The following is a 27,423-nucleotide window of genomic DNA, read 5'->3' on the forward strand; positions in this document are numbered from 1 at the left end:
TAAGCAATTTCAGTATCTCTTTGGTAAGGTAGACAGCTTAACTGGATGACAGCACGGCCGTCTCCCATGTCATTTCTACCCTGTTTGTATCTCTTAACATCTCAGGAACACCTCAGGATGAACAGCAAATCCCTGTAAGCGAAAAGCCTCCTCTGCCTCCATTGGGAATTTCTTTTTCTCTCTTATCCCTGTTCTCTGACTCCTTCCCTCCCACCTCTTTCCAGAAGCCTCTGTGGGAAAGCTAAATAAAAGAAGTGATATGACATTTGCTCTGATGGTAATCAGATTTATCATCATCTGCTCTGGAAAAGAAACCTGTAGCCTTGGGTCTGTCATTAGGTGAACTTTGTTGCCCACTTTTCCTCAGAGTCTCTGACAAACAGGATGGACAGTTGAAAGATGGTACAAATGTGAAGAGACCAGCAAGCTCAATAGCAACCAGCTGTTTTGCTATTCTACCATGGTTACTGGTGGTGAATAAAGCACATAAACTCTAGCAAATTCTTCAGATCACCCTGTGGGCTACTTTGTTGAGCGCTACAAGTAAGTATTAATGGGTGGAGGCTGACATTTACTGGCATTTTAAGGAGCAGCATAAATGTACAGGAGGAAATAGAAGGAATAGAGGGAATCAGAATTCAGGAGCATTATTTTTCCTCCTCCACTATGCTCATTGTAACACAAAAAAAGAGCAAACTAGAAAAGAGGGCATAGCTGAGTTAGGGCAACAAAACTCACATCCCTCTGCCATTCCCTTACTCCACACCAACAGTGCAGGACATGGAGATGAAAGTTGGACAGAAAATGAAGTCAGAGCTCAAGAAAGCCCCTTGCCTAACCCCTCTCTCTCCCCCCTGCAAATGCAGATAAACACACACACACACACACACACAGAGGGTATGTACCTCTTACCCAGTTGCATGTACGCATACATCCCTTATGTTTTTCCCTATTTCCTTAAAAACCTGCAGTCTGCAGGTCTGTTATAGTTCCAGATTGATGTGGGCAATCCAGTCCAGCCCTCAACGTGTCAAATACTTTCAACATTTTCCTCACACAGAAAAGACAGCGAAAAGATACAGACTAATCAAGAAGAAAAGCTGTCTCTGACTTCTGTTCTCAAATCTCCTCATCTGTCCCCCCAAAATAAAACTGTTTCTCAAATGTGCTCATATGTCAAACATTATCCCCCTTCTTCCTTCTTCAGAGCTTTGCAACTTCTCAGCTGCCTTTGGGACTGGCACACGACCTCAGACAGACAGATGACTCTCAGACATGCTACCCACTTCAAGTCCATCTTCTACTCTGCATGACATAAAAAAATTCAACCTGGTGTGCTTTATTATGCAACAACCAATAAAATTGATATGAGCCATCTTTTAATGCAAACTACTTCTATAACTCTAAAATGATGATCCATGCAGGAAACGAAATTGTGAAGGATTGCTTAGGTAAGCCCACGTCAATAACCAAAGAAAAACTGACATATTTTAAAATGAGGGGTCACCTTCATGTTAGTCCTCTGGAACAGTGATAGTATTACTTCAAAACGAACCAACTTTTTTTTTTAAAAAAAGTCTGTATTTGGAAAAAAAAAAAAAAGTAATAAGGGAGGGCACAGCTTCTCATTTCTGTATGTCTTCTTTTTCTCATAAAAATGTCTTCATTTACAGTGAAGGAACTTATTTAAAATATATTCACATAACAGCAATTGATTTGTAACAGCCAATGGAATTAGAATTGTGGTGTGAAGCTTAACTCTAAACAGTTACAGTGGGTGTGATATTACTTTATCATCACTGAGTTAAACCAGTTGCATTTTTTAATACTCATGTATTGTACTGAACTGCTCTACCGTCAGATGCTTCCAAGTACCACATGACATAGTGCATAATTTATCTTTGTCATAATATGTAATGTAATATTTATAGTACTCTTTTATTCTATGCTAGAAAAACCTTGAAAAAATCACTTGATGTTACAGCACGAAAAACAAAGTTACTCTATTTATAATTTAAAAAAATGAAAGTCAGCTCTTGCTGGTCCTTTGGATTACAGGTGATTCCATATCATATTATAGACACAGAACACACACAGTTCGTATCTATCATTACAACAAAACCTATAATCACTACAGAACCACTACTTCATCATTTGCAATAACTAAAAAAAAAATATTTTTAAGTCAATTTGTTGAGATTTTCAGGGAATTTTAGGAATTACCAATCAAGATGCAAGGCTATTTGATTCATTAAGGAACAGTCTCACACATATTTTTAAGGCATACTAGATTTTTGTTAATTTATGTGATTAACTTCACCAAATCTAGTATTTGGCTTTTCATATTGTCATGTGAGGTTATTAACTGTAGCATTCACTATCTCATTTGCTGTTTCTAACAAAAAAGAAAAAAAGCACAATCACCTGTCATTTAATTCAGTGACTTATGTCACAAACAAACAGCAACAGTTTTAGAGAAGTTACGAGCAGAAGAAACAATCCTGACTGTGATGTAAGAATCAAGACAAATAGAACAGACAAACAAGGACCATTTTACTTACTAAAAATCCTGTAACAGTGTCTGCTGTGTAATAAGAGGGATGGAGGGACTGGGAGGAGTTAAAACAACAACAAAAAAAGTGTTTTAAACAAAAGTAAATTCAAAACCAAAACAGAAACAAACATGAAAACATGACACCGCACTCCCTTCCTCAAACACAAAAAGCATCGAGGGGAATAACCATTCCACGAAATAATGGAAAAAAATGCCTCAACACACCTCCCACATCCGCAAAATCACTGCAGAGCATCTCAGTTCAGCTGAGTGACAAGTAATTCAGATTGTCCACTATTCAGAGGTGCCAGGCGCAGTCTTCACATACAGTCAATAGAGGACAGATGCTAATATCTTCTTTCAGTACCCAATGGTAGCTATGGCTACAGAACATTCAGGGGGAAGGGAGTTACACCCATGTATCACATTGCTGCTTTCTTGATGCACCACCCTACTGCTGCAGTTGGGTGCCAACATGCCCTGCAGAGAGATTGTATGGGTCACTGCACTGAAAGACTGAATTTCATTTCCCTCTCCAACTGCTCATTAGCCAACTGCATTCAGTGCCATTTGTGTTGCCTTACTCACAGGCTTGGCTAGTTTGGATGTCTTAAATGTTCAGCAAATCTAAAAATGGCTGATCAGGAAGACAATATTAATAGGATCCCTCTACCTGAAACAAGACTCATTGACTCCAGGAAGTTCACTGTGAGAACAATCAAACATTAGAAGATGTTGCCCAGAGATATGCCAGCATCTCCCTTGCTCTAAATATTCAAGACTCAGCTTGACAGAACCCTGGATAACAAAATTAACGCCCTGACTTGAGTACGAGGGTGGTCCAGACCATCTCCATAGGTCCCTTCCAACCCAGAGTTTTCTCTGGTTGTGTGCATCTAAGACAATCTCCTCAAGATACCGGTTCCTTGGCGTAGACTCCAGTTCTGCATCTGGTTCCACATGCATGGACATCTGTCTGTTTGTGCTTGGAAGTACTTGCAGCCTTGAGAAGGCAATGTGTGTTAAACGTTGCTGTGCTTCAGCCAGCAGTATCCTGCTCTCCCCCAGCTCCAACGTTTATGGTGGATGCAACAGGTGAATTTGGATACAAATATTTCACGGCGAAAGTTTTCACTCTGAAGCATCAAATATTGCCTGGAGATTGAATAGACAGACTTGACAGGCAAGCAGTGTCATCTAACATGACAAAACTCAGATTTATGGTCATCATTCACTGTTCTCCTTCAACAGAAAAAAGTCCCAATGATGAAAGTTGCAAAAGATAAGCAGGAAGTACTTCTAGCAATAATATTGCTATTATTATTTGGTAATTAGCATTATTAAAAGCCAGAGAATCTATTTTACACTACAGAGACCAACCAAAGTTTCTTGAAACAACAATCTTAGTATAGTTGTAAGAAAGCAATATTTGTATTAGTGGTAGAGAACACAATACTCTGAAATTAAATTTTATATTCAGCTTACTGCCTTAAAAAATCTCACAAATTCAGTCATTTTAATGAAAATACAGCTGCACAGAAATGTTCTTATTCTCTTCCACAGCGATTTTATTCTCTCAAATTCAGAGAGAAGAGAACATGGGCATGAAATAAAATAAAAGGGCATCATTTAATTGTAGCAGACTTGCCTGAAAATGCAAGTTTCAACATAGAAATGTAGATCAGAGATGAAGTTCCCTCTTTTCCTGTCTGAAGACCTAACATGTTATCCAAGATGCTGATTTTACTTCTATCCCATTTATCCCAACATGAAGTGACATATCAAAAATATCCCTCAATAGTAGCTGCTTTCATGAAGAAAACCAGGAATCCCTGAAAGTGCTATTAGAAAGGGAAAAAGAATTAACATCACTGAAAAATAAAGTTTCATTCATCTAATTGGTCTGTATATTGAAAGAATGATTTCTAAACACATTATGAAAGTCAGCAGTTTGTACATTATTTCTTAGCAACTTTGAGGTTAAATTTTGATCACCACAGTAAGTCACCAAGTATTAGATGGACACATACCTCAATCCATGCTCAAAAATAACTTCTCACTAAAGATTTCTATGACCCATCGACTGGTCAGGAAAATTATTATTTTTATTTTAGAAACACTACCTATGTGAGTTCACTAAGTAATTTAAATGCCTTTGATTTTCTAATACTCTAATGTAAAAATGGTGCAAAAAGCCCCACTGTGTAATATGAGTCATTACGTTCCTGTAATAAACACTCCACCAAAACCAGGCACCAGTAACCATAGAAACAGGTGCGTATATTCCGGTGCCACAGTCTCTAACCTTCCCTGGCCCACAGGCAGCAACACCCAACCACCAGCATGCCGCAGGCAACTTCGTCTTTGTTTTCCTCATGATAATCAGCTGTAATTTTTTAAATTTCCTGTGACTGGAAACAGCATAGGAGCATTTCACTAACAACATGATCCCAGTAGGCTGGAACAGATGTCCTTGAGATGGACACATGCGCTTAGCAAAACAGCAACAGACAAACACAGCAAAACGGTGAGACAGAACAATCAACTTCTCTAGACTGAATGTCTTATTCAAATAATGGATATCAATTCTGTTTGCTGTGAAGTCATATTTAAAAATACCAATCACAGCTGCCAAGAGCAAAGTAGTCCAGTATTTTTTAAGTTAAATTTTAAGACAATTTGAAATAATATATTTTATATTTAAATATTTATATATAAAATATCAATATATTTTTCCTGATATAGAATAGCATAGGATCTGCACTATGCATCTAGGTTTTCAATGGCATTATATATGGTACAGAATTCCATTTTTTTTAATACAGATCTGTGAAATAATTTGTCATAAGGGCAAATAATTTACACCTTACAATCTCAAGAAGCAGAGTCAAAGATGAAACTCAAATCTTAAGCCAACTGGGTCTTTTTTCATGTTTGCTCTGTGAGCTTTTTTCTTCCACAGGTGAGTAGCTTTCTCTTTCTGCTTTTTCTCTCCACATAATTACAAAGCGTCTCGGCATTTTCTTATCATTGTCACTGATTCTGCTGGTTATGCCCCTGCTCTCTACACTGAGGTTCTCGCTCCTATTGGTGACGTGCACATCCCAAGACCGAGTTTCACTGAGCACATCAGAGAACGCTGACATGGGATGACAGAAGTCACATATTCTGTTTTACTACATGACCTTTGAGAGCAACACAATTCCCTGATCCTTAACTCATTTATATGCCAGGCAGTATACAGCATATCTAAAGTCACAGAGCAGAGTCATTTCAGAATTCTCATCTTCTGTTTTCAGCCTGTCATGCAGCAGAAACTCCCTTGACAAAGTTACTAAAAGCTGGTGAGCCAGCTGACAGTGTTTCATCACAATTCAATTAATATTTCCATCATTTATCAGAAGGATTAAACTAATTTTGTAATTTCTTCATTCCTCTTAGCTGAAGGTGGAATGTTTAGTATTCGAAGAATTGAAAAGAAGGCAAAACAGATACTTGCAATAAGGTACAGTAAACAACAGTTCTGTAATCCATAACTTCGGAATTAGGATGAATATAGAAGAATCTAATATAAGCATAAATAAGTTAATGCCATAAGCGCTAAAGAAGTTGGCATACAGTTGTTTCTGTAGTGCCCACTGTCTATTGACAACAAATCTATAAGTAACGAGTTAGAGTAATCATTCACTGTGAGATACCTCAAGGTGAGATGTCACATTCCAGCCGAGGTACTTCGAGCTTCCCTTTTAGTCAATGGAGAGAAAGAGGCCAGATAAATTACCTTTTGGAAGAGCCTACTTTAGACACAGACAACTAATTACAGACAATCACAGACCCTCAAATTAGTGCTGATGAATCCTACTAAGTGTTTCTGTTTTAAGCCCAAAACTCTACTTCATGCAAGCACAGAAAAGAAACTGTCAGAATATGCAAACGAACATGGTCTACCACTGGAAACAGTTGTGGATCCCAGTTTAGATGACTACAACCAGAGTATTTCATTACAGCATAAAAAGCCTGTATCTACCGCACACCACTTGCACTACAGGTGGAAAGTTTCTTATACTGGCAGATAACTGAATGTGCAGAATTATGCCCACATGGCTCAGGGAAGGATCCAACCTGCTCCTTCCTGGTTTATCTCGAGTAGACAGACAGCAACTACAGCAACCAAAGCACCTATCAGAAAAACAATGTGGAAACTGCACTCTCTGCACAGAGGTAATGCTGCCTGGGAACACCTGACATGCTGAAAACCATCAGTTTCAGCTAACTACCTCAACTGGCCTTTTGTACTAGACATAAGCAAAGGAAACGTTTCCTATGTATCTGTGACTGCACTGGTAGAATATCCATCTTTGTTTCAGTTCCTGAACAAACTCACGGCAAGAGTGCTGAAAGCGAACGGTGCCGCCATCCACTCTACCCCCTCACAGGAGCGCTGAAGACGGTGAATAGCGCTCAGCACTCCTGAAATAAAATCTAACAAATCCACTCACAACTACTTCAGTTAGTACAAAAGTTTTGCTGTGAATGTAATTGATTTAACAATGGGGAAATGTCAAGGACCGTTACTTCTGACATTCTATAATCTTTTTTGTTAGCTGACATGTGCCACAACTGCACAGTGAAAAGAAAGATATTTCTATTAAATTGAGTGCACTACTTGTCTATATAAAAAAATCTCTAATTTGCAGCACGATGATACTAAAATAAGTGTCAACTAGGCTTTTTAACAGGCAGGAGAGACAACTCTCTTATTTATTTAAGAGAGTTCTTCTAAGAGAGTTCTTTTTATTTAAGAGAGTTCTTTTAACAGATGAACAGGATAAACTATGTCTCCTTTTCACAACATTATTTCCGTGCAGGTGTTCTAATACCAACATGACTGTGATTAAAAGCTGCAAAGGGGATGTGGTATAATGAAGACAATTTCACACACCCTCCCATTTTCCATCAAGTTAAACAATATCCATTCATCACTCATTCCCTAAAGGCTGAATTTTCACCTGAGACAGCTGTTACTTGGTTCCATTTTTTTGTAGTGAACATGAATTCTTTCTAATAATGGACACAGTTTCCTGAAAGTTTCTTGGACTTTAGCACATTTTCCTCTTTGGTTATTTTTTATTTAATGCCTTCAGTGCAATTGTGTGTAATACAAGTAATTTACCTGGAATATTTCTCTTTGTCCTTATTCCATCTCCTAATACAAAGGCTGAAAATAAAAACTTCTAATAAAGATACTTTTAAAGCAAGGTATCCTTACCTTGCTCATACCCATGTGAGATGACCTTCAGAAGACATCTGATTAGAAAGTTTAAATAATTTTTGCATCACACTGAAGTCCTTCCACCACAGGTTACGCTCCCTGCTTTCTTTCGCAAGTCTGATGCTCATCTAATACCACATCTGTTTTAGGCTTGAGAGTTATCTTTCATTTCTCTAATGCCACCCCACCTCCTTTTTTTAAAAGAGGAGATCATTTTGGAAACCTTCTTTGAATCAATGAACAGGCCTATGTCCAGCACATACAGTCATGTTCATAAGTGACCCATCAGTGGGCATGTAAATGTGACCTTTGATTCTGAGACAATATGAGTCCTGTCATTGAAGTTACGAGTTGACTCCTGAACTATTTGACAGACAAAAAGATTAGTTAATTCATGGCACTCTCAGAAACCTGACCATCAATCAATATGCTATGCAGTAGACATAAACATCCTGTAATTGGGAGAATAATTTAAACCTTATTCAGGATACAGTGAAGGAGACTGATCTGCCTTCATTTGAACAGATTTAATACTTCCTTGATGCAGCTGATTATAGAAGAGCTCCTTCTGACCAAGGAGCCTGGGACATGAAAGAAAGCAGAACCAAAGAGTCACTGAGCTCTATTTACATTCATACAAATAAATCTAGGATCAATTGAAGAAAGCGGAATTCTGAACTGAAAAATCATGAAAATACCAATGTCTAATTGAATTCAGTAACTTTCATGATGGCACTAAATTTATTACGTTTTATATGTCGGTACATGGTGTGGTACTGTGGTGGTCAAAACTACATTCATCTCTTAGAAGGCTGCAACTTCACTCACAAAACCAAAGTATATTATGGTTGCACACTTTCAGATTCTTCATACAAATATAAATCCCCAGCTGCAGGCAGTAAAATAAAACCCATTTCCAGCTAAATTAAGAAGTTCCAGTTTTATGATCCCAATGAAGCAGAGGTTAGTTCTTTACCCAGACTTTGCCTATGTGTGCAAATCTGCACACTCCAGGTATTCTGGCATCACCGTGTTATGTTTCCCAATAAACATCAAGCAACGTTTCTATATAGATCACACATTTTAATGATTTCAAAGCATTGCAGAAGCAGTACTTCTTAAAATATTATTAAAGTAGTGCTGTAGTTGTTAGAGCATATTTTCATGACTGGAATTCATTTTAAGATTATTTGCTCATAAAAACCTAATAGGTTAAACATAAACCAAAATAATACTAAGGCAGTTTCTCTCATAACTACCTGAACAACTAGCTTGATGAAGTAATTAATATATAACTTTTATTGCCATCACACTACTCAGATGGAAGACAGGTAGTAGTCATGAAAATTATTCTCTAGTCAGTGATATTATATATTCACTGTTTTTATCTATTTGAAATAGATTTAATACTGTGTACACACGATTTTCCTGAGACACTCTATCATTTCACAGTGAGCTCTAGCACAGGTCGTCATTCTTCAATCTAGAACATAATTTAGAACACAAGCATAGAAATTTGTTGTAAGAAACAAAATGATTTGGTCTAATTCTCTATCTCATGTAAAACTTCACAGACTATTACAAGTTGTCTTAATGTTTGTACATACATTTTATATAACATTGCCAGCCAACATTAGGTAGACTTGTCCTAGAATTTGGTATTTAAGAAGACCTCAATAAGTAAGAAATTATAGCCTGTATTTAATTTTTCAGAGATGAGTTTCAAGGTAAAGACAGACACATTACTAGGATTAATTCAAAATTATGACAAGTAACAATAGCCTGCAATACCCAAAACTCTAATATGATTATCATATCACAAGCCTTTCAGTACTTTCTTCTCAGGTAGTGCCTATATACTGAATATAATCCATTAGACTGCACATTTATACCCATTTCAATTTTTTCAGAGGAATCAGTCTACCATAACACCTATTAGAAGCAAACAATGTATGATAGCAATAATAAGAAATATCAGCATACTGTTCTGAAAACAGAAGGGCCTCAGGACTTGTAGCAGGTATATCCTATAGTGTCAACTTCTGTTTTGTTTTTCAATATTTGTATTTGGTGCTCCTTGTCTAAACATGTGTCAATGTCTATTTTCTTTTTTGGTGGTGGATATCAATATGAGCAGTGCCCTTGTAATTCAAAGAGTCCTCTGTATTGATTGTCTTTGCAATTGAAATAAGCAACAACCAACACTCACAAGGCATAAGCAGCCCAATATTTGAGTAGATTTTACTAGTACGGCAACAATTATTCAGATGAAAACACAAGTAATACAAGGTCCAATGTCACAGCAACATTTTAGTTTAATTTTCCTTCTGGTGTAACAAAAAAACTTGGATGGATTTATCATTTTATTTTGTCATTTAGTTTAAACAGGGAAAAGGGAAACTTTTTATAGACAAAAAGCTATGATTTTCAGAAACTACTTTCCTTTTCTAAAAACCCCTGGGAACCAAAGGAAGTAAATTTCTCATTTGTCCTCAGGAGGTGCTAATTAGACATGACTTAACATTTTCAAAATCTTCTTAGCTCAGCTATACTTTCATTGTTATTAATTGGGACTTAAGTGGATGGTGCCTAACTTCTCCATAAATTAGATTTCTCTCTGGACTAAAGTCTTACATTAATCATGGTTCAAAGTTTATTAGCATTTCAATTCCTAAGGTCTTCACAGAAATACTGATTTATGGTAAAGTTCAGTAGAAACATGTGGCAATATATTCAGTGATCCTACGTTCACTAAAAGTCTTGAATACACTTAAATTAGGACTACAGTTCATAAACAAATTTCCTTATATAAATGTTTCATATTATAACATATTTAATAAATGCTAATAGGTTTATAAACAGTGTCTTATTTTACTTTTATTGCCACTGTCTTCAGAAGTCCATGGATCATTATGTTCTTGGCAGAGTTACAATATTTAACCAATATTTTCCCTAGAATCAATAATCCACAGGGTAAGTAAAATAGTTCACTGAAAGAGGATTATTCATTTACTAGCATTCAAATAAACAATTTGATAACATATTCAAAATGCTCTGTTTTAAGAGCTGAAAAAAAGGCTAATCCAGTTCTAACATTGTTTTATGAAAGCTGCTATCCATGACACAAAACCATCTCCTTTTCCAAAAGTTCTCTCTTATTCACATGAATAGTATGTAGCCACCAAGTCCAGTGAAGCCATCCTTCCCCTTTATTCAGCAACTGGGAAACCACATCCACAAACCTCATTTGGAGCTGAGTAACACTCTGGGCTCCCCAGTACAAGAAGGACATGGACATAACAGAGTGAAGTGAGGTCACCAAAAAGGTCAGAGAGCTGGAGCACATGAGGCAGGAGGAAAAGGTGAGAGACAAGGGTCTGTTCAGCCTTCAGCAGAGAAGACAAAAGGGAGACTTTCTTGCTGTCTACAACTAGTTAACCAGAGGATCCAGAGGAGATGGAGCCAAAATCTTCTTGGAAGCGCACAGTGGTAAGACAAGATGCAAGGGACATAAGCTGGAATGTGGAAAATTCTGATTAAGTATTAGAAAAAAAAATTTTCCACAAGGTTGGTCAAACACTGGAACAGGCTGTCCAGAGAGCTTATGGAATCTTCATCCTTGGAGATGTCTGAGACTCACCTGGACAGCCCAGGCTATGGCCAACTTCACTTAACTCGACCTCTTCTGGGCAGCAGGTCAGACTAGATGACCACTGGAGGTCCCTTTCAATCTAAGTTATTCTATGGCTCCATTAATAGCACCAATGAAGGCACTTCATTTCAGTGTAACTATATTCACTGATGAATGCTACAAGACATTAAGCTTTACAGAAATCCTCAGTTGTTAAAATAATAAATGCAGTCATTTTCTACTTAAATAATCTATCTTTGTGTAACAGTGGTTATGTCTAATCTATTTGACTGTAGTTTTATCTAACAAATGAAGAGTGAAATATAAGCGTGCAAATGAAGTAATCTGTGTTGTCATCCATACATGCGTAATTAAGGCACTGGAACCAACTCCAGACAACAATTCATTCTGCGTAGACAGACTCATCAGACATGTTTCAAAGACAAGTTCATCATATGATGATCAAAGACAAAGACATCCTATGAGGAGTGGCTGAGAACTTCTGGTTTGTCTGTTTTGGAGAGGAAGAGGCTGAGGGGCGACCTCATGGCTCTCTACAGCTTCCTGAGGAGGGGACATGGCGAGTGAGCAGCTGAGCTCTGCTCCCAGGTATCCAGTGAATGGTTCAAAGCTGCACCAGGGGAAGCTTAAACTGGACATCAGGAAGCATTTCTTTATTGAGAGGGTGGTCAGACACTGGAAGAAGGTTGCTAGAGAGGTGGTCAATGTCCCAAGACTGTCAGTGTTCAGGAGGCATTTGGACAATGCCCTTAACAACATCCTTTAACTTCTGGTCAGCCCTGAAGTGGTCAGGCAGTTGGACTACACAATCAATGCACATCCCATTCGACTGAAATAGTCCTACTCTAGTCTGCACTAGTCTAGTCCAGTTTATATCCCCAAACCCACAAATATAAACAGTGTGGTGAAAAACACTTAGTACATGCAGCAAAATATTATCCATAGCCCTTAGGCACGGACTGTGAGTGAAGTTGGTATTTCCACACACAAAGGCTGAAAAATCAAGCTTTGTACAAAGTCACACTGTTGGTCACCCCTCCCTCTCTCTGCATTAATAACTATGTGTCCATTAATTTGCAAAGTCTGTACTGGTTGTAATAGTAACTTGTTACTCCCACACTGTTCAAATGTTCTTAGTGGACATCTCTGAATAAGAGAGTACAAGTAGCAGCCAGCAATAGCACTTCACAAGGGATGACTCTGGCCTTATGCAACACATGAAGATTGTCAGAATCATCTTCTGTCAATAATTTTCTAAATATTGATATTAATTATTATTTTAATATTCATTAAGTGTGATGACATAATAGCTTAGTTTAGCAGCAAAAAACAAATGCTATCTGCAAACTCAGAACAAACTAAAGAGCTAAGTACAACCTCAGATGTTTTTGGTGTCACCAGACCTTTCAGGAGTAAAAGGGAAGGAGAACACACTGATCATCCATTCTGTACAACAGGGACATTGTTGTATTGTCAATAAGGTCTGAAGACGGATTTTCTATATGTAAGCTGAATTTGTATCTTTTTGTGCAAGACTGGAATCAGTCAGTAAAATAATGCTATAAAATAAGGCTATAAAATAATGATTACTGTAGTTTTTCATTCTCCAATATCATATCTACTTATACAAACTAGTCCAGCAACAGCAGTAAACATATGATAACGGAAGTATTTATTTACCAACATGAATTATACTAAGAAAAAAATTCAGTAAAGGATGATAAATTTCTCATTTAGCTCACAGTAAGACATATGTTCTTATTTAAATGAAGTAACCACACAACAACACATCCAGCCTTATGAAATGAAAATGAAAGTTCTAAGTCCGTACTCTAAGTCCGAACTCTAAGTCCGAACTCTAGACATTCACAAAATATTCTGCTAATGCATATGTAGCTTATTTTTCCTTTCATTCTTTATACTAATAGAATGAAACTATCTGTTTCTTAGCAGGATATCATTACTATGAATGTTGGTATTATATTTTGGGGGATTAAATATTCAGTAAAGCTGCATCTTTGTCAAACTGTCTTTTCAGTTTATATGCCATGGTGCTGCCTGCAGTTAAACACAACCATAGCAAAAACAACTGAGAAGTTAAAAAACAAAGATCAAATGTCACCAGCATATATTCAGATCATTTTCTTAAGCACATGTAGAATACTGTTTAAATGCTTACCTTTACAATCCCACGGATATGCATTTTTGCAATCATCTCTGCAGTGTAAAGAAACATCAACAGAGTATCAAGAGCAAATGTCACATATTGGAGAGGAGGATAATGCTCAAAGGTCTTTGGAGTGTTCATGCAAACAGAAATAACACTGATGATGGCACAGATTCGTAGTAAAGAATGTACCCACTGGGGAAAAAAAAAAAAAAGTCAACGCAAGATAGCTTTGATGTTCAAAAATAAGTTCCAATATTTAGTTTATATAACTTGTACTGGCACTTTTTGTAAACACACATTTGCATTTTTCTTTTACATCATGATCCAGGTGTGAAAGGTCTTCACCCAAAAATAACCACTCCTGGCTTTATCTTATTTATATGTTTATATATATACACATATAATTTTATTACTTAATTTGGGAGGCTGTATAATTCAGAAACCAAGAATTAAGAGCCAGAAAATTGAGAATTAAGATTCTATAATTTTTACTTTGCAGCATTTGTAATCCAGTTTCTTTACAAATGAAACTTGTCACATTTATGTGCAGACAATATGTTAGTTGATGTTATAAAGCGGGTGAATATATTAAATGAAAATACCTGTGGAAAATTTTAGTCCCACATTTTGATGAACTGCTTTTTAGATCAGTTTACATTTCCAAAAATTAAGTGAGAGATATGGGGATTAAAAGCATCCTTCCATTTATTAAAAGAATAAATACAAAAGAGACCCTGTCACAGAACGCTACTTCTTAAAATCAGGATTCATTTTTGTTCCAAACAAGTTTTGTTGCTATAAGAGAACAGTTAATTTTTATGACTACTTAGGTCTCAGTCTCATTACAATCATTACTAATAAGGCTGATATCCAGTGCCAGTCACAGTGGGAGATCTAACAAAAAAGCAGAATGTATCAATACAAGGGTTTAAGGTTGGATTTTTTTTTCTTGTAACCAAACCACCACTGAAACATCTTGAAGCCAGATAAGTGTAATGAATCAGAGTTTGTAAGGTCATATCTGTCAAAACAAGAACAAAAAGACACTTCAGCAAGAAAAAACATTTCCAAACAAAAACCACTGAAGTGTATTTATAGCAATTTTTCTTCTGAGGCAAAATTCTACACTCATTTACAGCCCCTCAGGCCTTTCAATATCAAGAAGATTTAAGAACATTCTTCTAATTTAATTAATACTTACTGTACGCTCACCTAAGTGTAAATATTTGACCTGAATGGAATAGGTCTATCATCTGCATACTCTGAGCCAAAATTAATAATTTGGAAGTGGAAGGTACCTGATAAACAATCTCTTACGTCCCATTAATACCCACTTTGTTTTGAACCTTGTTTCAACTGAAAAAATTAACACTAAAGTGGTGCTGATATAACAAATGCTGTCTGTCACAGTAAAATGTTAATATGGTGCGTGCTAAGCAATATACAACTAATCCATCAGCATGAGAAGAAAAAATGATTCCATCAAAAAGCTGTGTACTGTGTGCTGAGAAACACAAGTAAATTACCCAGCATACATTTCTGTAATGACATTTTGAGCTTATTACCGCAGTTAACACAAACATAATATTTAAGATTATTTATCATTAATTAATATATGTGTGTTGCCTTGTACATGATTCTGGTGTTAAAACACAGCAGCAAAGCTGAGGGCATCTAGCATCCATACTGCAAAGAGATGATAGTGCCATTATAAATTAATGTAATGCTAACAACGTATATTATTTCAGAATATTTGATTTTCTGCTTTTACAAAGAACAAATTCATGCACTACTTTAAGAGAAATGTGAAGATGCCTTCTCTGCAAAAGTATGAATCATTCAAAATACAGGAATCCCGGATGCACACTGAGTGCTGAATAAATAATTTAGTCATAATAACCATATTTACATGGTAAAGGCATTTTCTTAATATGGCTCATTCTATTAATAACTCCACTCGCAAAGAAGTTTTCCCCAGTTTCAAGTTGCCAGACACTTTTACATCTATCTGTTGCTTAGGGCAGGTTATATGTTAAATGATACCAGAAAAATGTGAGCTGTACTTTGAAATAACCAGCCAAAATACATGTTCATATTAATAAGTGATGTAAGAGATTCCAAAGTCAAAAGTGCCAACTGCTGGGTACTACTTTAGCAACAAAATGTTCCTTTTCACATCATTTTCAAAAGCTCATTTGATGAACTTTATTTCTAATTTCAGTAAACATGCTAGGAACCAGAGACACTGAAAGGATGGCTGTTTAAAAAAAGTAATAAGTGGATGAACTAATTGCCAAACACTGCTTAACCATCCCCATCAGTTTGCAACAACCAAAATAAACCTTTTTATTTAGATTGGACTTTTTGCAAAAAAATGAACTGGTACATTAGCAACTGTAGCTCAATATTCGTTCCTGACAAATACCCATTTCAGAATCACTTATGGAAGTCATATTTCAACAATCAAAGTTATATTTAACTTAACATTAGTAACTATGGAAAGAGATACCTACTGGTTTGTTAATCCACAGAATATCTGCATTGTCTGACAAGGATTCATCAGGACCAAAATCTGTAACTGGCTGGGCTTCCACCCGTGAACTTTGTTTCCTTTTTAGCATCCTGAAGTTAACTTTTGTTATTTATAATCATGAAACCTCCTTGGCAAGAAAAAAAAAAAAAAAGAGGACATTAATTCACTAAAACCATTTTACAATGCATTTTGAACAGTTTTATAGATAATCTAGAGCATTGTGTTTTCATGCAAACTGCTTTTGTACTTACTGAGTCACAAGATCTCCATTTTATTAAAAAGCTTTCCCCATATAAATCACTGACATGACTCTTGTTAGTATACAAAAATTTACATAAAGGTATGAAATGCAAACAATTACCAGAAACTTAGCAACACTGGCAGAAAATTTGTACCAATGTGAAAAGAATGCTAACACTGTGAATTTAAACCCAGAGTAATAATTGGATGGATTTGACCTGGAGTCACTTAATTTAATGGTGACATTTCCATTTATTACACTAGGCTGAGATAAAGCCCAACAAGCCAAAGGCAAACAGGCGATGTTAAACAGCCAACAGATGTTATGTTCTTTACTGAAATCAGAAAAGCCTTTTTGCCATAAACTATCAACATGTATTTTTCTAATACTTTTTTTTTTTTTTAATATATATTAGCAATTATCTATCCAACAGCCAGACAGCTGGCTGTCTCTGCAGCTTGTGCTGGCACATGGGAAGACAGTTCTTTATGGGCTGGGAGAACAGCGGACTCGGGACCGCAGAAGTACCCGTGCGCTTGGTCTCTGCTGGCCACTTCACCACATAGGCCACTGCTCCACGTCAACACTCTACGCACCTCTACGTCCTTGACTGTCTTCTTCTTTCAGCTATCGTGGCAAACATAACCTGTTAATCTTCTTCCAAGTCCCTCAGAGTCTTTCTCCTACTCTATTTTCACTCTTTCAGATTCAAAAGGTTGGCTCCTGTCTCTAATTCACTTTATACATTTTCAGAAGAGGGCTTTTGTGGTTTCTCCTGTGGTGCCACTCCATAAATGCCACACTCTATATCCAAGCTCCTTGCAAGTCTCCACAGAGTTTTTTCAATACCTTCTTTCGTACCTGTCAGTAAACTAAAATTTTTGATCACGACAACAGTGTCATCAGTATGGCCTTGTGTTTTCCTGCCTGTATGCACCTATCTCATACCTCCTCCCTAACATTTAAAACCAAGTCTAAACCATTAGTCTGTCTTTGGATAGACCAAAAGCAATATGTCTGAGGTACTGGATTGATGCTCCCAGCTGCAGAAGCAAACATTACACAATAACTTTTTTTTTTAAATAAACAGAAATTATATAAGGGCACAAAATAAGGCAAAACTTCTGATATTTTTATTTGTGTTGTACAGTCAGTCACAGCAACCTTAGTAGAAGTGAAACTGGCAAACTGTCACTAAAAATATGCACATATTGTAAAATGAACATTATAAATTGCCATTTTCTAACAAATTGGGACTGAAATCATATCCATACAAGTTGTATGTTCTCTTAATCCTCATGCTCAAGCTTCATGCTCTGACTTCTTTCTCATAACTGAATTCACTACTTTCTCTTCTTCAGCAATTTTTCCTGCTTTCTCCTATGTATTTCTAAGCCTAATGTACTGACCTATTTTCTCCACTTGGACCAAAGCATAACTAGAAATGCTTGAGGCCTCAGAGATATTGGTGTACTTTTTCAGGTCATGAAGCCTTAAAATGGCTACATTTAGTACAGTGATAAGAAGTCTTCTGCAATGTCTTGCAAGTTGCACTTCTCAAGACCTTAGGAAAAAAATAAACACACTTTCTAATATGTTTCCTGCAAATATGTTTCTTTGGAAACTCACTCAAAAGCTAACTGGTGAATTAACAAAATAATTTTATGTTTACCATTGCTGGTAATGGGTATGATAGCACTTCTAGTAAACTCTTAAGAAAATATATACCAATAAATAAAGGATCAATAAGTACAATCAATAATTGTGAGAAAAGGCTCAGGATATGAAACACTGACAAGCCACTGCTGGTTTTTTTTTAATAAATGACACTCTAAATAACAAGTTATGTCAATTTGAGAAAGAAAGCAGATAATTATCAACTGGCTGTTAGAGAGGATCTGTTGTTTTTTATGCTTTTCTCAGTATTGTTTATTTATAGATCTGATGTGTAGGAAGATCAGCCATATCCTTCTAATGAAATTCCCATTTACACTTTTACCCAGTGTTTTGTTTGTTTGTTTGTTTTAATTGATCTGTGCACAGAAAATATAATGAACATAGATCTCCATAATGGATTCAGTTCACATGCTTAAATGTTATGACTAAAGATATTAGAATTCTTATTTTTAAGAGGTGTCCTTGAATAAACAAATCACCATGTAGATAAATCAAACGGAAGGGAGGAAACATTTATGGATTATAAGAACCAGCCTGCTTACTTCTCTACTTGAAATGAGTAAAAATGCCCACAAAAAATGCAGAATAAAGTCCACAAGCCAGGAATCTTCTGGAAATGGTTTTTAGCAAGATTATTCCAAGTATAGCACAGTTGCTCTCAAGCTTTAATGCAATTTTTCCTGTTGTTCTCACTACTTTCATTTTTCCAGGGGCCACACAGGCTCTTACACGTGTCTATCACTGTACAGCAACACAAACCCCAGCACAGCCTCAGGACTCTGTTGCGTGTGTAAAGAATTTTAACTCTTGCACTGCAATCCCTTTTGCACCCATTTCTGCAAGGGGGCATCAGCTGAAAGAGGAAGAGGAGGAAGGGAGCTGAAAGATGAAGAACAGGGAGGGAGCTGTGCACCAACTCCTTCCAGCATGTGACAGCAAGCTGTGCTAACGGGAAGGCTGGAGCCCTCCCTATGCCCCACCACAAACGCACCCCTGCAGTTCCCACATTGATTCCAACACACATCATTAAGTCTTTCTTTGATCACAACCTGTTATTAACATGAAAGGCTTAATACATTCTCTAGGATATATTTATAGCTCCAGAGTTTTTAAGAAATATTGTGTGCAGGGCAAAGACAAGTTTTGAGACAGGAAAATATCACGGACTTTTGGGGCTACATCCGCTTCATATTTCTTTGGAGTATTTTCTTTACAGTAGAAATGAAAATACACAGTGCAGGTGTCAGCCTTTTCAGGGAGGAATGTAGCGTATTTGCTTTTAAATCTCTCCTCTATTTTTAGAAGCAAAGACAATTTAAAGGAAGAAAACGACATAGATTACCCACACATGGAGCCCCTTCAAATTCACTTTTCCCTCCCCCTTTCTCTCCCTGAATTTGCAGGTATGTTAAGCAACCACTACACTGTCTAAACCACTACCAATCAGTAAAATTGCAGGTTCTGCTGAAATGAAAGTATACTTCTACAATAGTGGTGAACTTAAGACCCACTGTGCACTTCGGAAACAAAGTCTGAAGAAGGTCTAATCCCAGTTTGTGATATCCACACTAACGACAAGACATTCCTGCTGATGGAAGTTTGCACTTCCTACAAAAATCAAACGACAAATTTTAAAAAGTAGCTGATCCTACACAACATCAAAAGCTGAAAAATCTGTGTCTCGTTTACAAAGCAAGCTCACTGTACACAGCATAATCTGCTCAAGAAATCTCTGTCACAAAGTCAGGAAAATGTGCTTATAAATGCTCTGGTAGACAAATAAGGCAGTTGAAAAATGACTTCACAGAAAAAAAATACAAAAATAAAGCAGATTTTCCTATATATGACTCATGGAGAGAGTTTAAAAGTCATACAAATCCTTGGAATCAGTAATGTCTAGCTTCCGACATATTTCTTTCTCACTGTCTATTGACTTTGTCACCTGAGATCATGTGAGCACTGCCTGAAGGTCCTCCCAGGACTGGCCACCTATAAGCACTCTCTTTAACACCAATTCTCTCTTCTCTGAAAACACCAACTTGCCTTCCAACTATTTCCAGAGCTGGGACACACAAAGTGGCAAATACTCATAAAGACAGAACTCCAATGTATACAATCACATGGCACATGCCACTGTGGATGTTATTAACTCATAACTAGTTCCAAGGAAAAACTTACTTCCGTACTTTTTCTGCCTGTGTGTTATTCTTACTGCATCTGATAAAATGTTCTTAAAGATCTCATCCTTAGTTTGAACACAGCATGCTGCTAAGAGCGGACCAAAGTTCAGTATTGTTACGATCAAGCAGGATTCTTCACAAAGAAGGTATACTGAAGGAAATATCCTAAAAATCACATTCACAATTTCAAATAATTTGGATACAAGTAGGAAAGAACAGCTCGTGACATCTTGTACTTACTAACAGGACACCAGACCAAAACTACCAGACTAGGGTTCATGGATTGATGAAGGTTTAACAGCTGCTTAAGGCTGCCGATGTAAGAACATTGAAAACAGGTGTCCAGACTTCAGCTCTTTGTTCCCAACACATCTCTGATGTCTTATCATCTGGTAAGGAAAACGCTCACCCAAAATTTATTTCTTAAACAGAAGTTCTTCCTCCCAGACCTATCAGAGCCAAAATAATTCAGACCTATTCAGCAGACAGAATCAAACATAACATTGCATACAAAAGCAGATCTCATATGAGTCAGATAAACAGCCCACTGCTACTACCACACAAGGTCATATCATGAGTCCTTTTTACTAGTAGCCTTCTAACATCTGGAAGACACAATTTTGAAGAACCTAGGCGTACGCATGGTTCTGTGATATAGCCAGAGAATGAACTTCACAATTTGAAACAAAATTGGTTTGCTCTTCGACATTTTTTAATAAATTGCATTGAGTAAAAGCTACTTCGCCAGTAAAAAGCAGGTACAGTCTCACATTTCACAGTTCCAGCTTCCCAAGTATCCTGAAAGGAGGGACACATCTGAGCATGAAGCAGCTACTTTCTTGCACAAGTAATGAGCTTTTTGTTCCAGTGGAAACCAAAGCACCAGAGTGCTGAGCACCTTCAGTCTCCCTCCAACGCACTGGGTGTTAGCGTGACTGGAGAGTAGGCCAGCTTTCCAAGCCCTACAATTCAAATGTACCCTTAGACATAACTCTCGTTGGAACGGGTGATAAAATGCTAAAATTTAATGATGGCCACTGAAAGCATGATGATTATATGTAGAGAATATTCTGCTGCTAATACATTCCCTTTATGGATATCCAGAATGGTTTAACAGTTAGATTACTTCAAAAGTTCACTTCTACTGCAGGCCACCTACCCCCCACGTGCTGCCCTAAGATGAGTCTACTGCAATGTAGTCTGTATGAAATTCCTTAACAGCCCGTAGCTGCCAAAGATAAGCAGCAATGTGCTTTGTAAGAATCATGCTGGAGAAAATACGAGAGCAGTGTTCTGGGATTTACTTTTGCATTCTACTCATCTCCAGGTGGAAATTGTGTTGTAGCCCTTTGTGAAAGCAAGGGGGCAGGTAGCAGCAGGTTGTTCTTTGAGAGGATTCATGGAGCAACCTGTCCTCTCTCTAAAATACCACACATTCAGTAACCTGCTGTGAATCCTGCAGATCTGTTCTTCAAGGTTTTAAAGAAATGGTTGGGGCATCCTTCCCAGAATGATGCAGGGGTGGAAAGGAGCTTCTCTGTAGGCAGATGGTTGGCAGTGTGCCTGCTTAAGTTATTATTTTAATGTTGCTGAGATTTTGTTGTACCACTAATTACATGTTGGTGTGTCTAGATCCTTGTATACACATCCTTTCATAATTTAAATGGAAATACATTAAAAATTAAAATAAACAGTGGTTATGTTATCTTAGCATTGCTACAATTTTGGCTAAAATAATTATTTAAGAAATTTGAACATTCTAGATCATCTTCCCTTCCCAAATTCTTCACTTTCCATCATTTAAGGAATCACCAGTGAAACGGTTAACACCTTCATATTTTAAACTTGAAATCCTGAAAACAAAATTAGGACTCTTCCTTCTTATCCTTTTATCTTTCCTTGAAAACAAACACATTGACATGTGATACACATTCTCTTTGCTGCAGGGCAGTTCCTAGAAGTTGCAGCCACAACCTTTGCTACTATACTACCACCTTCATAAACAGAATGATTGTAACAGTTCAGGAAGAAAAGACCAGACTTGAAGGCTTTACTTCAGCAGAAAAATTAAACGCAAAACTGAGATCATAGAATTTTAAGTTAACTCAGGTTGGAAGCACCTCAGGAGGTCTCTGCTCCAATGTCCTCTTAAGCAGGGTCAACTCTGGTGTCAGACCTGGCTACTGTGGTTTACTCCAGTTACTCCAGTCTGGTCTTGAAAACCTCCAATGATGGAGACTGTACAACTTCTTTGTGCATCTTGTTCCACTTGCACCCTCATGACGCCGGGGATGGGGGGGGGGGGCACAGGCAGGAGGAGTGGCAAAGAGATGAGAGAAAAATAAAACATCACATAAAATAAAGGAAAAAGAAATTACCTAGTAGAACCAAGAGAATTTGCGACCACAGTCTAGGAGTGGTATCTCCCACAGCAAGACATTTAGCAGGACTTAACTGATACAGGAAACTTCAAAGGAAATAAAAGAGGCTATGGAGATAAAGAAAAGAGGAAGAATCTGAAAGGGAAATAAAATATTATTCTACTCATAGTGCCCGTATCAGGCTGACTTTGCTCTTTATCTCCAGAAAGATTTCATGTTCAAAATCTACGGGACATCCAAGTCCTTTTCCAACCATGGAAGTATTCTGTTAGTAACACAGTAAAAATAATTTGTGAATCCAACACCTCTGTTTTACTCATAAACACATAAAAAATATTGTTTGCAACTGCCTGAATTCCTAAACCCCTCAGGGGGGAACTCAAATTCCCAGAAGCCATTAACAGTTCTATCTCATCATGAGATACTCATACCTTAAGAAGACTTTCTTATCCATAAAAATCCAAACCTCCCTATCTCTTCTAGAGCTTGGTCCAATAGCCCATTACTCCCTACAACACAGCTTGATACTACTCATCTCCTGTGGAGAAGGTTTCAGACCTGAAACTGCTGTGACTCAAGACCTGGGTTTTGATCAATGCCACACAGGTCTACATAGTATTCATGGTGCCAGCAATGTCCAGAAGCTGGAAATAAGTAAAAACTGAATAACTTGTCTTTCCAGGAGGTATAGCTTAAATGAGAATGAACTGTGATGGACCAAACTTCAGATTAAAATAAAACAGATGTGCCAAACAAAAAGGCTACGAGTCAACATTTCTGAAACATAAATGGCATGCTGATTGTTATGGCTTTAAAATTTCATTTTAAAACACAGTACTAAGCCCCAATGGTTAAACAAAATTTCCCCCCAACTGTTCCTGAAAGTCCCCAAAGGTATATATGCATGAACTTGCAGGGAACTAGAACCTTCTGGCAGCCAGAGGGATCAAATCAAATAATTTTTTTCTCCCTCCATTGACGTATTTTGCGATTTATGCAGCTAAACTTAGTTCATTGTTAATAAGTATTATTTCTCTGTTGGTCACTTAGAGGGCAGGTGGAATGCGGCTGCTGTGCAAGGAAATGAAGAGAGGGACAATTAAATGGAACAGGAAATCGAAAGTGCTTAAGACGAAACCAAAAGACCCAAATAGTATTTATTTAGTATTTTCTCACTGCAAATATTTCCCTTATGAGTGACTCAGAATGCAACAACAGGTAACTGACATGGCATCACAGGTTAATTAAAAGCTGCATCTGCATGCAAAGACCACCAGAAACCTCCATCCTTCCTAGAAACGTGTCTCTGACATTACCGGGAGTGTTAAGATGTCAACAACAACAAATTGTTAAGCACCCCTCCCTCCACTCAGTGAACGGTGTTGAAACCACTGATGCTGCTTGTTAGAGACTGACCTCAGGCCTTGGTACATTTCTTCCTTCAAGCACCCCAAACCCCGTGGCAAACCCCCGCTCAGGGCAGCAGCTCCCCACAGCTCACCCCATCCTCAACCACCCCGTTAAATTACTGCACTCCCGGCCTATGATAAATGAAGAGGCCTGTTCACCCCACGGCCCTGCCTTGCCCCGGTGCACGCATCTCCCGCTGAGGGATGTGGCGGAGGGGGAAGGCCGGGGCAGGCCGGTACCGCAGGGAGCGGGAAGCTCGCCCCCCGCCGTCCGCCTGCCCCCGCCGGGCCCGGCAGCAGCACCCCCCTCACCTCCGGGGAGCGAAGGCTGCGGTGGGCGATGTGGAGGCCGCTACAGTCCCTGCTTCCCGCCCCCCGGAGGCGGCCAGGTCTCTCGCCGCGCCCGTCACCCCGGGGTTCCCCGGTGAGAAAGCCACGCCGGCCGCCGGCGATCGAGGGGCCGGGGAGGAGCCGGGGCCCGCGGTGTTACCGAGCCGAGCGCCGCGCAGCAAGGCGCGCCCGCCGCTTCCGACCTACCGCCAGCATCTCCCTTCATGGCGCGGCCGGGAGGGGCCGGTCGCGGCCCCCCGCGGGTGTGTGAGGTGTTAGGGTTGTGTGCCTGCCTCGAACGCCGTCCTTCCCGCGGCGGATCGGGGCGGCGGGGCCCGCCCGGCAGCGGCGGCCGCCTTCGGTCTCTCGGCAACGGCGGCCGCGGGGAGGGGACACCGGGCGGGGCGGCTGCGGGCCGGGGAAGGAGCAGGTGAGGAGGAAACGGGACCGGCCGCTCCACGCAGGTTAAACAAAAATTGAAATAACCACCACCCTTGAGTTGGTAAAGCCTCCCGGTTAAGAAGAAGTAAGGCTTAGCAGCTCGGGAGGCAGGGGTGAGCCCACGGGGGTGGCGGTCCCGTCACGCTAAACACTCCCACAGTGACATGGAAATGTTTTCGCTGGGCCCCAAAACACGCAAATTGTGAGCAAAATGGGTAAGAGAATATGGGTGTTACCCCTTCCGAGGCCGAGCAGGCACTGGCCGTGAAGAAACTGCTGCTTGGAACAGCCGTGTCGTTTAAAATGGTCTTTTTGCAGTAATTTGGGAGGTTTTGGCTTTGGGTGAGAGTTTAGTGTTTTGGGTTTTTTGGTTGTTGTTTTTTTGTTTTGGTTTTGTTTGTTTGTTTGTTTTATATTGGTTTTTGTTGGTGATTGTGGGTTTTTTTGTTGGTTGGTGTTTGGTTTTGTTTATTTTGTGGTTTGGGGTTTCTTGTTTGTTTTTTTGTTTTTTGTTTGCTTGGGTTGTTTGTTTGTTTGTTTGTTTTTTAATGATGGTCTTGAAATACTACCATAGTTACCTTATTTTGGTAAGAAATCGCATTTGTGCGTCTCAAAGCTTTTTCAGCACTCGTGTTCTTCTTCGCCGCTGTAGAGCATTTACTTCACTGGTAGCTTCTGCTGGGCAGTCCGGTTTATTTTCACATTCCTGAAGAGCCACATAAAGGCTCAACGTTGAGCTCCATGGTGAAATAAAACCATCAAATAGCATCACCTGTTGCAAAGAGATAACATAAATATATGGATAGATAAATAAATAGATGGAAAACTGTTTCTATGAATGAAGTTGCCATGTGGCAATCAGTATACTTCTTAGCAAAAAGGGTACATTTCTGTAAATCATAATTTGTGTTTAAATGAAACTAGTTAACGTGAAGTAATGTGAGCCCATAGCGTCTGGAGCTTGTAAAATTAGCAAAATTAAAATATGTAATCCTGCAAGAGCAGTTGGTGCTACGATGGCATTAAAGACATGGAATAGGATTTAAAAAAACAAAAGCCTTGGCAAAATACCCCAGAAAGCAGAAGGAAAGTGTCTGCCATAAATTGCATTAGGTTCCTTGAGATTATATCTATTTGATGCTTACAACAAAAAATAATAAGCCAGTTAGGGAGCTGGCCTCAGGATTATGGATGTGGTCCTGCCAGCACTTACGTATGAGTATTACCAGCATTAGCAATTCCAGTAAATCTAAGCACCTAATTTTAGTGTTTGCAGGACTAGGGTATTTGATAGCAAACAGCCACCTGATATCTCATGAAAAACAGACAAACAAACAAATGGGAAACCAAATCAATTTCAGAATAAATATGCTTACAAATAATACTCTTCACATTTTGTCTTTTTCTTCCCCAGTTATAATTTATTACTTGGTGTTACTGGTATTGGTATTATGCTGTTGGTGATAGCATCTCTGAAATGAAAACTACCAGTTGCAAACAGTGAAACATTGCAGTTATATTGAAGCTAAAGAAATCAACATTTGTCAGCAGATGTGACTTTGTGCAACAGTTTTCCTATGGATATACTGGCCTAGGAAAAATAATTCTTGATAGAACAGTTCATGTTGGAAGGAAGTTCGAGTGGCCATCTGGTCTGACCGATCTGCCAAAACCAGGCTCAGCTACGGGATCACACCAGCTTACTCAGAGCTTAATCCAGTTGGGCCTTGAAAACCTTCCAAGACAGAGACTGCAGAGCCTTCCTGGGCAACCTGTGCAAGGGCTTGACTGTCCTCATGGTGAAGGATTTATTCCTGACACACAGCTGGACCCTCTCTCATCCACTGTCTCTCATTCTCCTGCTGCACTGGGAAGAGCCCAGCTCTGTCCTCTTGACAGCTTCCTCGCAGACTCTGGCAGTCCACTCTTAGGTGCCCCCAAAGCCATCCCTTCTCCAGGCTCAGCAAGCCCAGCTCCTGCAGCTTCTCCTGATGAAGCACATCCTTCAGCCTCAACCACCACATTGGCCTGCCGCTGAACTTACATATTCATGTCTTTTATGTTCTGGAGAGGGGCTCAAAATTCAATGCAGTGTTTTAAATACCATTTTAAATACCGAGCGTCGAATAAAAGGGGATTAATTTCCTTACATGTGGTTTGTATTACAGAATTCATATTTTCATATGTGCTTCAAGCTTCTACTTTTACCTGGTATCATATTTGGTAACCCATTGTTAAGTTTTGACCTAGCTGCCCATACTGAGCCTCTGTGAACTCCAGGCTACTCAGGGGGAACCCACACTTTTAGCAGAAGGTTGGATTCTCTTGGACAGCCTGTTCATGAGCACCACTTGTGTCAGATGATGCTAACACTGGAAGAAGGTTTTCGTCCTTAATGCCTTGATGTACCTGCACATGTGCAAAAGAAAAATAGTAGTGCCTTTCATTTAAATAATTGTGCAGACAGTGAAGGTCTGCTGTTTGCAAGAAAAAGCCATTTCTTGCCTTGCTATCGCACCACAAATTTACTTTCATGTCTGTCATGGGAAAAGCAGTTATGAACATTTTAAAACTTAAGCGGCA

The 27,423-nt window shown here is 38.6% G+C and overlaps 1 protein-coding gene across 5 annotated transcripts in view; it reads right to left on the reverse strand.

Annotated features, from left to right (window-relative positions):
- The window catches only part of NALCN (sodium leak channel, non-selective), a 245,206-nt gene extending 220,265 nt beyond the window's left edge, over positions 1–24,941 (reverse strand). For 2 of the 5 annotated variants that reach the window (XM_071807107.1, XM_065829703.2), the window contains exons 1-3: positions 24,607–24,941; positions 16,162–16,308; positions 13,658–13,840 (exon numbers count right to left, since the gene is read on the reverse strand). In XM_071807107.1, the coding sequence (XP_071663208.1) occupies positions 13,658–13,840; positions 16,162–16,269 (291 nt within the window). In that variant the 5' untranslated portion in view covers positions 16,270–16,308; positions 24,607–24,941. Of the gene's footprint in view, positions 1–2,561; positions 2,723–13,657; positions 13,841–16,161; positions 16,309–22,399; positions 22,520–22,657; positions 24,058–24,606 lie in introns of those variants that run through there. The other 3 variants (XM_071807101.1, XM_071807097.1, XM_071807110.1) reach the window with 3 other exon arrangements.
- Between the last annotated feature and the right edge of the window lie 2,482 nt (positions 24,942–27,423).

Source organism: Patagioenas fasciata, chromosome 1 (assembly GCF_037038585.1).
Source record: "Patagioenas fasciata isolate bPatFas1 chromosome 1, bPatFas1.hap1, whole genome shotgun sequence".
Taxonomy (NCBI): domain Eukaryota; kingdom Metazoa; phylum Chordata; class Aves; order Columbiformes; family Columbidae; genus Patagioenas; species Patagioenas fasciata.